We start from the raw sequence: 13,274 nt of genomic DNA, 5'->3' as shown, positions 1-13,274 counted from the left end.
TATTTGCAATTTGGAAGTATTTGTTGACTATAAGTTTCTAAAATCTAAATTAGTGGATTAAAGCATAAGAGTATTTTAGGGACTCTTGATACACATGGCCTAACTGCTTTCTAGCAAGGCTGTAGCAACGTAAAATCCAGGACCCCAACAGGAGAATAACTGATCCTGCACCTCATCCTCACAAACTCTGAGCCTTGTTTGAGAGGCAAAATACTGTATCTCATTTTAATGTGCACTATTTAATTATTATTGAGGTTTGACTATTTTTCATGCTTATCAGTAACTATATTTTTTCTTTAGTAAATACATTATTTATGTTCTCTCTTGTTACTAAGATCAGTGTGTTTTCTGGATTCTGTGTATTAGAGGTATTAACACTTTGCCATCTTCACAAATATTTCTTCTCCTGTTTTGCTGAAATTTAGTGTATGGGAATCTTTAGATATTTTCCTCTGAAACTTCTTCTATTGCTGGTTAAATGTAGAATGTCTTTTTATATCTAGAGATTATATATTCATTAATGTTTATTTCTAGCTTATGGTTTAACATTTTTAAAAAGTGGTCTTGGAACTTATTATAGTGTGTAGTTCAAAATATGGCTTTAAACTTTATTTTTTCCTCTAATTGCTAATAAGCATTCTATTGCCATTTATTGCATAATCTCTACTTATCACATGGATTTATAATGCCTCCCTTCTGATATGCTAAATTACTGATACCAGAGCCTATTTCTGGGCTTCATTTCCTATCCTCTAATCTACTTTTCTTGAGCCAATGCAACTCTCACAAAATTATATTACTACTATGTTTTTATTAATAACAAATCCAAAACTAATTTAATAAGTTCTGGCATTATAGAAACACTGTCCTTTCATCTAAAATTATTTTTTAAGACTTCTTTCATGTCTTCCAGAAGTTTTTATAGTTTTTCTTTTTTTTAATTCCCATTCTCTATCTGCTAAGGATATTACTGGACATTTTTTTTAGGTTGTTGACAATGGAGTGCTTTAGAATTCTTAATGCCTCCCATTTGGTATCTTCACCAGAAACTGGAAAATACTGAACCACTGGACTGAATTAAACAAATGAGGTGGAAGGAACTAGAAGAACCTGTGAGGACAGATAAGACAGTCTGAAACCTTGACAGTCACTCTAGGTGGTGGCTAAGCAGCTCCCTATAAGCATCTCTTATGAAGCCACAATGTCCAGGGTTGAGTTTCCTTGATATTTAAAATTAGACACTGAAAAGTTATACAATAAAAAATTAATAAATTTCTAAAAAATTGTGTGTGTGTGTGTGTGTGTGTGTGTGTGACAGAGAGAGAGAGAGAGAGAGAGAGAGAGAGAAATTCTTACCCAGAAAAGGACAGCACTTGCACAGAGGGTTATCCGTATACACTTTCCCCAGGCAGTGAAGGGAATGCGTTCTTCTTCCTAATTAAAAGAAAGAAAAAAGTTTAGTCAAGGGAATTACTCCAATACAATTACTTTTCTCCCAATCTGTCAGTAAATCTTAAGCTTAATTTTTTAAATAAATTGATTCATAAGTCGAGTCTATTCATGATTGTACATTTTTGTTAATAATTTCAAATAGACATGCAATAAGATATGAGCAGTGTTAATTTTATAACAGTCTTTGGAAAATGTAAGCATGAGTAATAAACTGTTTTTCTGCCATGACCTGTACTTAGGAATCTAGGTACCTGTCAGTGCTGAGCCATAAAGCTGACATTCTTGGGCTTATCTTGAATTTTGAAAATGACCAAGATGACAGTGCAGAGCCCAGGGAGAAAAAATGTGTCTATAAATACTAGGTATTCAATATGTGTTTCTTGGTTGAGCTTTATATATTAATTTGATGAATTTTTTAGAGAGTTTCCATTTTATACTTTATAGGAATAAATTTAGATTCTTAAAAGAAGAAATCAATATTCCTCATGATTTACCTGAATAATAAAAGCAGCTACAGTATATTAATAGCTGCAAATACTTACATGGTATGCATTTTGTGCTGGGTACTATTCAAAGTGGGTTTTACACACAAACTCAATTACTCCTTACCACAATGATACAGCTGCAACTCTATTATCACCATTTTATAGATAAGGAAACTGAAGTACAGAGAAGTTAAATAATTTTTCCCAAATCACCCAATTAGTAAGTTGCTGTGTTCATGCCAGAACTCAGGCAGTCTCATTCCTTAGACTTCACCACTGGACCATAGCCTCTCTAAACAGTGCAGGATACACTGACAATAAAAATGAAATGAGGAAGAAATAAAAGAAGGGAAACTTCATTTGCAATTTCTTAACAAGTGACATTTCAGTAGAAATTTGACTTGTTAAATAGTTGCCAATTTTAAATATAAAATTGATAGGTTTAAATGACCAAATTGTCATTAGTATTTTTTCAGTGTTGCTGATACTATAAAGCTTTTATTTTTCAGTACCTACTTTATGAACATCTAATTTTGTCTAAGTATCAGCTTTCCTTTCTGAATATATAATCTTTCAACACATGCTTTGACCTGTCTGCTCTAGTAACTGGCAGTAACTATTCATAACAAGGATTATTTGAAGCTTGTTACATTGTAAGAGACAAATGTCATCTTCTATTCATAACCGAACCTCATTTTTCCCCATTTATAAGATGAGGAGGTTGAACTGCTCCCTCCAGTCCCTTTTAGTGCCAACATTCTGTAAATCTCTGATTCAATTTATGAAATCTATAGTTGGACGTTCTCAGCTGCTCTTGGTGAAAGCATTTTCTTTCCAAGAGCCATTAGTATGCTGAACCTACTGTCCTAATGCTGATGACTGCAAGCACAATCAACTCTAAATTTCCTGTGTTGATGGAAAGAAGCAATAATGCAGAAGACTCAAAAATCACTTTCCAGGAGCTTTGGAATATATACAGAGAGATCTATAGTTTTATTTTAGTTTTTATTTCTTATCTCTGCAGCATTAGTGGCAGCAGCAAAACTACCTTTCCAATGATATAAAATGCCTAGCACAGTGCCTGAACATAACTGGACTTCGATAAATGTCTCCCTTCTTCATCCATCCTTTTTTCTGTACACGTCCCAACCAGAAGGTGGAGCAGTAACTAAGACTTAGTGCAAGATAAAGGGACGGTTAATTTAAGCTGAATAAGGAACTATAATGAAACACGTGAAAAAACAACTATAAAAACCAAAGCATCTTTCCTCATACACCTATGTCATGGTCTAATTTTCTTTTGGCATTTTAACCTCTATTACATAAGAAAGGAACATATTTGTCCCCTATATTCACTATTCCAAGTATCTTCATCATTAGAATCGATTAGAGGAGCTTCAAAAAAATCTCTGTGCCCAAAACACACCCAGGCTACTAAGTACCCTCAGAGTATGTGGTGCTAGAACTCAGACATCGATATTAACTCTTTAGGTGATTCCAGTGCGTAGCCAAGGTGGAAAACCACCGCAATAAAGAGTAAATTGCATCTAAGTGGCATGGTCCTTACCTGGGTAATCTCGTTTATCACCACGTGAGTACACTGTGCTTCATATTCTGGCCGGGGTTGTTCTTCCTGCTGTAACTCAACAGTGTCCCATTCATACTCAAGTTCTGCCTGGCGCCGCTTCCAAAACTCCAAAAACAAGGTAACTAATAAAAGAAATGAACAGGATCATGTGGATCGCCAATGATGAGTGATGTTTAAGAAATCCATACTGAATAGTATTAGTTACCCATAACACTTTTGTATATGATAAACAATGTAATTTATAGGTGATACTGGTATTTAAAAAGGGGAAAATTATTTCATTTTTAACAGAAAACAATAATTTACACAAATTATGAAGCAGACTAGCTTATGGAAAAGGTATTATGAGGGCAGCTGCTAACATTCTAATACCAGCATGTTCTTGCCAACTAAAAACACAATATTATAATTCAAAAGCAGTTCGTGATCCATCCTTCAATCTGCTTTTCCCTACATCTCTTTCTTGCTTCATCTATTCCTCCCTTCCTATGAGGTTGAGGGACAATGGAATGCTTTTGTACTCTCCAAATAAGTTAATATAATATTCTTCCATGTGGAAAGCTAATTTTCTCTCAATTTTGCATAAGTATGAACAAATTTTTAGGAGTCATTTTTCAGAATTTGTAACTCAAAATACTAAATAAGAACATTAAATGTTAATTGAAGATGCAGTTTCAGGGTAAATTTCCTTGGCCCTTTCTGACTGCTACCCCTAAGCTCTTCCTGTAGAGAAACTCTGAAATTACCACTGTCCTAGTCACAAATACTTTTCGATTGCCTACTGTATGCAGAGAATAAAGAGAAACAGGACAGTTTCTCTTTAGGAGCTTCTAGGTGCACGGATGTGACAGGTACTGTAGACTCTTTGGAGGATCATGACAAAGGTGAGCACAGTTGCTCTGGGAGCACAGTCAGAATATCTAACTGTCCTTTCTAGATGACAGACCACTGTGTTGAGCCTTGGGGTGATTCGGCTGATTGGTTGAAGGTGGTAGTAGGTGGAGAGTTAAAACCACTTCCTGCCAGGGAGCTGCACATGAAAAGGCAAGGAGGAGCTGGACAAGTGATGCATACCTGTAATCCTAGTGAGGTAGAGGCAGGAGAATAGCAAGTTCAAGATTAGCCTCAGTAACTTAGCAAGACCTTCAGCAATACAGTGAGATCTGGTCTCAAACTAATAAAAAGAATTGAGGATATAGCAGTAAAGTACCCCTGGGTTCAAGCCCCAGTACAAAAACAAGAGACAGTGAGGTCAGAATGCTGGGTACTTCCCAGGGCAGATGGTTGGGTTTTAAGTGTAGGGTGTGATGCAGAAGGTAGGCAGCCAGTAGGGAGAACTGCTGGGGTACCTTACAAAAGGCTGTGTGTGCCTGAAAGAGGTGGGATTGTAACCTCAAGGGAAAGAGACACTGAGGGTGATCTATAGTGAAATGAGAGGCAGGGAGACTGACTGGTGGGTGCATGATGAGGTAGTCTACTTGAGGGGTACTGGGCAGGTAGACTGGAGGCAGGTATAACAGAAGGGGCTGGAAAAGGTCAAGGATGCCAGCCAGGTTGCTGGATTGCACAATATCCTTCATTCTACTTTAGAAGTGTAGTCAGTGAGAGGAACAAATATGAGAGGGAAGATAGCTGGTTCTGTTATGATCAGGTGCCTGTGGGCTGTTCAGGAAGAAGAATCCAGTAGACAGATGTCCAGTCCAAAATGGAGGGGAAGATCTGGGTGGAACCAGGAATTTTCATCATTTTAAGTGTCAGCTGGAGCCTGACTTTGAGTGGATGAGATCACTAAATGATGTGTCCGTAGAGCAGTAATTCTCACCCTGACTGCACCTGAGAAGCACTTGGGGAGCTTTTAAAAACTACCAAGCCCAGGCACTACCCTTGAGATTCTGATTGAATTGGTCTGGAATGGGGCCTAAGCATAGTGAGTGACTGTGTGTGTGTGTGTGTGTGTGTGTGTGTGTGTGTGTCTGTGTTTAAACTCTAATAAGCAGGGTGGGTTGAGAACCACTGGAGTGGAGGATGAAGAGGTTGGAACACAGTCCTGCAGACCCGGCATGGCAGCCCAAGACGGAGAGGAAATCTGGGCTGTGGCTGTGAGAAGCATGAACTCAATACTACCCAATGGGAAAGTCAACTGAAACACGTCCCAGCACCCACTTCCAGCAGTGCTTGTTTTGACTCCTACTCCCCCAGCAAGTTAGAATAGAAAGAACCTGGAGTTGGAATCAGGTTCAAATTTGTTGAGTGTTGGTGTGCAGAGCCATGACACCATCACTGAGAAGTTTCCCAGCCATTTGTGCCCTTGTCCCCCCTGTTCAGGAGGAAATGAGGTAACTACCTCCTTGTCATTGGAATGAAAACTTTTAGGGCACTAGGTAATTGTGTGGAGGGAGCTGTGACTGGATGGTTTTGCTGCCCTCCTGATCCATGCTGGCCTCATGTGAGAGAGATGCCCTCAAAAGATCCCTGTTGGGAGATATGAACTGCTGCTGAGCCAATCCTCCACGGCCACATACAAAGCAGCATGACACATGCCATTCTCTTACTAAAGCCCCCTACCCTCTGCATTTCCCAGTAAACATCCATCTTCTCCACAAACAGAAGACCCCCCCTACTTTAATTTACCCAGGTAGTCCACTGTTAGCATTGCATATACCTCCGCTCCTGAAGTTCTCTAAACTCCGGCCCCTACCCATGACTATGAAATCATTTCAGTGATAGTGGACATCCAGTCAAAAAGAGCACACTTCACTCCCTATGTCAACCCCTCTTCTATTCTTCAAAGCATGTCTGCTTCCAGGCTTACTGTATATCATGCCCATGAGAATGGCAGTTTCATGTGGGCAGGAATTTTGTTTTGTCCACATCTGAAGCACTAGCACACAGCAGGCACTTAATGGATGAAAACATTGAAAGAACAAACTGAAGGAAACCATTCTGGATACTGGAAGCATCCTCACCATTTGCAGAACCATCCAGCCAGAGGACCCAGTTGACACCAACTGCTCCCCTCTGAGCATAGCTGTCCCTGTTCCACCACTCTCAGCTCTACTGTTTTACTTGGGCTCTTCAGTCCACCATGTACCCAGAAAGATGCCTGGGTAACCCGAGATGGAGAATCTGACAGTTCACTGGCACAGTACAGTCAGTTCTTAGCACTTTGATTTCTGGGCCAAGTCCAGGGCAGACAAATGCAGGAATCACCCTGTGCCCCCTCCTGCCTCACAGACTACAAATATACTCTTTGAATATAACTATTTATTAAGGAAATTGTAACTAAGGAACACTAAAGTCCTGTTACACTCTGTCACCTTCTTTTGTTGGAGTGTGTCCCCCAAGAGTATGTTAGAAGCTTGGTCTTCAGTGTGATTTTGGAAGGTAGTGGGACCTTCAACAGGTGGAGCCTGGTGGAAAGTGCCGAGGCTATTGTAATTCCTTGGGGGGAATTAAATAGTTCTCATGGGACTCCATTTAGTTGCCAAGAGAGTGAGTTGTTATAAAAGAATAACACTCTAATATTTGACTATTTCACCATGAGATCTCTCCCTCTCATACATGCTTCTGGTTTTAATGCCATCTGCCATGTGACACAGCCAATGTGGCCCTCACCAAAGCCAAGCAGATGTTGGTGCTATGATCTTGAATATGTAAAACTGTGAGCTAAATAAACCTCTTTTCTTTATAAATTACCCAGCATCTGGTATTTTGTTATAGCAATGGAAAACAGACTACTGTGGCACTGAGGCACCTATAGGCATAAATGAAACAAACTGGCACTGATTTTGTAAGCTTGTTAAAATTATACTGAAAGACTGTTTTGTTTTTTTTTTTAATTTTTGTTGTAGAAAGCAGCAGTTGTACCTATGTCAGATGAGGTAGAACCAAGAAAATAGATTCAACATTAACTCATTCCTATTTTTCACAGCTCCAAACATAATAATGCAACCAATTCAATTAAAATAGAGATCTCTGTGTCTTTCTAAAAGCTTGCTACAAATTTATTAATATACACTGCATTTTGTCAATGATCCAAAGGCTGAGAATAGCCAAATTATTTGCAGAGCTTTTATTCTGTGCTTGTCACTTTCTGTCTCTGGGACCTCAGATAATTTGCTTAATCTAATTGAATGCCATTTTCTTCATCTTTAAAATCCTGCCATTTATGCAGTGTCCATCTAGCAATAGTAAGAACAGGAGATGATCCATGAAAATAAACTTAGTTTTTCTCATAAAAAAACAACACAAGCAATTCTATTCAAGAGTAAGGAAGCAGAAAGTGGACACTCTTTCCCCTCTTCCTTGAACTGATGTATAAGGGACAAAAAGGCTGAAGTTTACTAAATCCTGACCTTTAGGAGCAGTTCTGCCCACGAGGCAATTAAGAGTGCAATGTCAGCAAGAAACAACTTGGCAAAAAATGATGAGTTGTTAGTGAGTTTCCAACCTTGAAGGCAAAGCCTCCAAGGGAGTTTTGGTTCCTCATTTCACTTGCAGCCTAAGAGTATCTGGGGTCTGTGGAAGGTACGGGTAACTCAGTGCACTCACTCAGTGTTGTGGAGCACTACTGGGCCATGTCAGTGCTGACTCACAAGGCCCTGTGACTGGGGTGATTCTGCATGGTCGCAGACAGGAATTCCTGTTCTGTATCCTCTTTTCTCCCTCCCTGCCATAACTAGCAGAACTCCAAAAGGGAGTACTACAGAGCAAACCACACACCAGGAGGCTCTCGTCGATGAGACAGTTAAAATTCTTGTACCAACATACAATAAGAGAAGAGGAAAGGTTGTCTAGGTCTTGGGAATCACAAACAGCTTCTCCTCTTAGTCATGATTTTATTTCATCTAAAGAAAGTATGCATTAGATGAAGAAGCAGACACCCATACACAAAAAAGGGATTCAGATAATATAGTATAGGTATAGGGATAAGAGACACACTCTGGTAGATAGGAGGGTTCTGGTTGCTATAATAGGTTGCCTCTGAAGGTCCTTTTAACAGGTCTTCAAATTATTCAGACCTTGTTACTCACAAAGGCTAAAAGGTGGATTAGCTTGTTCAGCCTTTATTGCATGTTTCTAACTCTCAGGTCAGAAGGTTAAAAATTACATCTTCAGACTCTTGAAGCTAAAATTCTGGAAGTGATTTTTAAGATATTAATTAGATGCATCTGTATCACTGAAATCAATTGTAGTGGTGTATACCTGTAATCCCAGTGGCTCAGGAGGCTGAGGCAGGAGGATTGCAAGTTCAAATCCATCCTCAGCAACTTAGTGAGGCTCTAAGCAACTCAGTCACACCCTGTCTCTAAATAAAATATAAAAAAGGGAAGGGGATGTGACTCAGTGGTTAAGTGGTTAAACCCCTGGGTTTAATCCCTGGTACAAAAAAAGAAAAGAAACCCAGTTGAATGGAGGCAGAGGTAGCAGAAGCTGTGTTATTTTCCTGCTATGGACCTGCAGAAGCAGCACAGCCTGGAACTGACAGTTGCACCCAGCTGTTTCCCCATCCTCAAGTACAACTAGGTAGGCTTCCCTATTCCGTGGATCCTTAGTGAGCCCGGTGTCCAGTGTTCTTCTGGAAAATTACTAGGCCCCATTTAAAACTCAGCCCTCAAATGTAAAAATTAAAAACTACAGTCATGCAGCCAAGAGTCTGAACCAGGGAGAACCTGGTGGAAGCAGGTCAGAAGCAACAAGGGACGGGCTGGGTGGGATGCGTTCAGCCCTGTCACTTCTGCCATGGGTAGTGTTCAGGACTCCATGAGTCAGTGGGATTTGTTGGGCTGGTTTGGCTTCAAATGGTGAATATTTTTTTGATAAGTATATGATTTGTAGCACATTGAGTATAACAGGTTTTCTACCCTTGGTTTTTGTAATTTCCAGGGAGGAGAAAAATAAGTGCCATATGCATCTGGGTACAAAAGAGGTGCTACAGGAATATGATGGTGATAATATGAATAACTTCACATAAGCCTCCTGCCTATTCAGTTCTGCAATTTCAGATTTCTATAATGAGGTTCACAGCAGTAGCACTCATAAGGCAGAAGTAACAAGGAAAGCAACATAAAGCACTTAAAGAGTCCATCATACATACATATCCTTAAAGATATACACATGATGCTGCGAGCCGTGCTGAAAACGTTTTTGGCATTCTAAAATCAGATGAGATAAATTCAGCAGCCCAATGCATGAGGCAGTTCTGTAAACATGGTGCAGTTAATGATCAGAAAAAGGAAGAAGGCTAGCTAGGAAATCTGAGCTTTGTCTTTTCAGTGTGAAAATTAATATATTTTTTCTTAATTTAAAATGTCATCTTTAATTGGAGTGATCAGCATCCATTAGTATACAGACATCAACAGATGTGCTGGAATCTGACAGGTTACAAATTAGTGCTGAGACTGTGGCCAAGACAACAGTTAAAGTGCACAGTTAAAATCACTTCAGATTTTAGAGTATTTTGGATTTCAAATTTAGGTGTTCAGCACCTAAGTTCTTGTTGGAAAAAAATGTGTTTTACAATGGAGGGATATAGAGGATACTAACATGAATTTCATTTTTACTCTTCAGTGTCAAATATTTGTCAGAGCATGGTCTCTAGTAAAAACGTGCTAAATGTTTGAATGACAATGTCACTTATGGGATAAATTTGGCCACAGTACAGTTCACTTTAGCCAGGAGTGGCAACTAACATCTCCAAAAAGTGTACAAAGAACTGGCCATTTGGTGACCCTTCAAAGGTGCAGTTACTGCCAAAGAGACACACTGCTGAGGACACCTGTCAATTACTGTTTCTGAGAGATGCATGTAGCAATGTGTTCTTAAAAGATTTGGTTCAGTTCTTTCCCCCACTTTCTATAAACTCAACTCTCTGGGTCCCTTGACTTACACAATGAAGTTGGAAATGCACTTATCTTTGAAAATGGGAATTTTTTTCTTCTATGTTAGAACACTTAAACATTTAAAAGTCTGCATTTAAAGAAAATAATTGCCTCATTACATTAGTGATGCTATACAAAATAAATAAGTGTTCAAATTCCTACACCAGACTTACATTCCTTAGGATTTTATCTGTTCTATTTATTACATGGCATTTGTTGTTTTAGGAGTAGTACAGACTTATTAAATATGCATATAGAAAGAAAGAAATCGTACCCATAAACCTGGTATTGCTGCTTCCTCCTTACACCTACCCCCCAGAAAAGTTCAAATGGATCATAGCTGTGGATATTGTTGCAATATATGCTGAGCATCTCCAATTCAAAAACCTGAAATCTAGGAGGCTCAAAAATCTGAATCTTTTTGAGCACAGACTTGACATTTAAAACACTTCAGATTGTGGAGCAGTTTAGATTTCAGATTTTGGATTAGGGATGTTCAACTGGTAAAGTCTATGTAAACATTCAAAGAATCTGAAAAAAAAATTAAAAGAAAACCTCTGAAATCTGAAACATTTCTAGTCCCAAGTGTTTTGGATAAGGAATACTCAATCTGTAATGAGTTCCAGTGAAACATGAGCCCTATACCCAAGAGGCATGGTGGGTTAGTTCTCTCACATGGATGCTGGTTTGGCCATAGAACTTGCTTTGTCTGATGGGACATTAGCAAATTTGATGCAACTATAGTCTTAAAAATGCCTATGCATCGGGGCTTGTACTGTATGTCTTTTCTTTGGAACACTGAAACCACATGAAGAATCTGGGGTGAGTCTATTTGAGGATGAGAGACCATGTGGAACAAAGAAAAGCCTTCCCAGCTAAGTCCCAAAGACCAACCAGGTTTGTAATTACCAGACCATCTAGCCCCAGGGGAGTCGCCAGTTCACTGTAGAGATCAGATGAGCACCCCATGCTCAAAGAACCTTCCAGCTGATTCATATATTGTGACAAATAATAAAATGGGAAATAAGGTTTGTTGTTTTCAGTCACTGTATTTTTAAGTTGATATTTTTTAATAGTAAAAGCTAACTGACACAAGGGCATCGGTCTTATAAATGGAGTTTTAGGGGTGCTGAATAAACAATCCTAAAAGTGGGCAACTCTGATGACCTATGTAGAACTGTATAATACTATTAATTTAGTGCATAAAAAAATAAGAATAACTTACCCCAGACTCCCATAAATACTGCAAAGACCAGGGTTCCAAAACTGTCAAAGATGCACAATTTCTGGAAAATATATAATGTTCAAATGAATCAAGTTTTTCACTTATTAGAATTCAGTAAATATGCAGTCTTGTATATTCTGCATTCTGAAGTTCTTTCAAAAGCTAATACCTAGTTTAACAATCACCATGTGAACTATATACCCGAGGATAGAATTTCTCATTCTTTTAAAAGCAAACACCCTTTGCAATATTAACTTGAGTGCATTTTTCAATGGAATCTTTCCACATTGCAATAAAGAAACAGGTGCAGTTGCTAAGACTCCCTCTGTTTGAAGCCTCCTTCAGCCTTGAAAAATGGCCTCTTTATATGAGCTGTCACAGTGAATGTGAGGACATAGCATGGTGAATCTAAGAATACAATGCCCTGTAAGCAAGTTTTAGCTTTATGATTTCCATCTTATCATCATCCCACCCTCCTCAGATGGTAAGTTCAAGAATTCCTGATTTTCTTTGTTCAAAGTAGTACAAAGCTGGGGTTTATTCAAAGATGGCTTTCCTCCAGGAGAGCTCTGCTCCCTCAAATCCCTGGATGGTTTTTCTACTTTGGCTGACAGACACTTTCACTGAAATAAAAGATACACAGGTGTGTTTGCTAACATTACAATGATTATACTGATCATGAGTGATAAATAACATATCTGTCCAAAGAAGACCCTATTCACTAGTTCTGGTAAATTTGATCTCTTTGCTAGTTTATAAATAGCCTATCTCCCTCTATGACTTCTTGGAAAATTTCAGTTGGTTACTTATTTTTTGTTAGTGAGCATTTTTACATTTTTTTTAAAAAACTTCATAAAATGATGGAAAAAGTGATAAACTTATGTTATCTACTTTACAATATCTCATATGAAAAGTAAAGATGGGAACTGGATAGAAAAAGAAGCTAGATATTAAAACAAAGCAAATCTTTCAAGTACCAATGAAAATTCAAAGCTGCTTCTAAGTAGGAAGTGTACTTTGTTTTAGGTAATTTTTTCTGTTTATACACATGTGAAGTGGTAAACTTTATGTATATAAAAACATTAGTTATGCTATTTTCTTTGAAGAATATACACCAAACCACCTTCTAAATTCATCTGGTTTCCAAAGCACATAGATGTTCCCTTGATCATCCACATAGTCCCTGATCAATAAGCACAATACTAAGTTGTCTCAACCAATTATTCATCTCAAAAAATCCAGCTCAAGGAAGAGAGGATTAATAAATGCATGACTGCTTTGAAGAACAATGTTCTCCACCTACTTCTCTAGTTTGGAGATTTCATAAATCACACATTTTAAATCTTTTAGCTTTAACTCTTTTGGAACCATCTTTTCCAAGTAGTCTTTTAATGCTATGTTTTATCCTTTATTGCAAATTATTATAAGTCCTGTGAAAAACAGTTCTGCATGTTTAATGCTGTTCTTGCAGATTCTGGTCGACAACATTCATGTTTTAGGAAGCAATGCTAGTCTTTCCCTATGTAATAGAGCAAGCCCGGCTTGCTCTGATATTTCTGCCTACCTACTCTGGAAGGAAAAAATCTTCTAGAATGAGGTGGCTAGGTGACTCCTCACCCTCTCTCTTGGGAAACTGTCAATGG

General features: G+C 38.5%; 1 protein-coding gene across 2 annotated transcripts in view; it reads right to left on the bottom strand.

Annotated features, from left to right (window-relative positions):
* The window catches only part of Ano6 (anoctamin 6), a 196,348-nt gene that overhangs the window by 43,814 nt on the left and 139,260 nt on the right, over positions 1 to 13,274 (bottom strand). For both annotated transcript variants that reach the window (XM_047549386.1, XM_047549387.1), the window contains 3 exons: positions 11,632 to 11,692; positions 3,505 to 3,647; positions 1,357 to 1,434 (listed from right to left, as the gene is read on the bottom strand). In XM_047549386.1, coding sequence (XP_047405342.1) covers positions 1,357 to 1,434; positions 3,505 to 3,647; positions 11,632 to 11,692 — 282 coding nt within the window. The remainder of the gene's footprint in view (positions 1 to 1,356; positions 1,435 to 3,504; positions 3,648 to 11,631; positions 11,693 to 13,274) is intronic.

This window comes from Sciurus carolinensis, chromosome 4, assembly GCF_902686445.1.
Source record: "Sciurus carolinensis chromosome 4, mSciCar1.2, whole genome shotgun sequence".
In the NCBI taxonomy this organism is placed as follows: Eukaryota; Metazoa; Chordata; class Mammalia; order Rodentia; family Sciuridae; genus Sciurus; species Sciurus carolinensis.
This window is presented reverse-complemented; position numbering and strand designations above follow the sequence as displayed.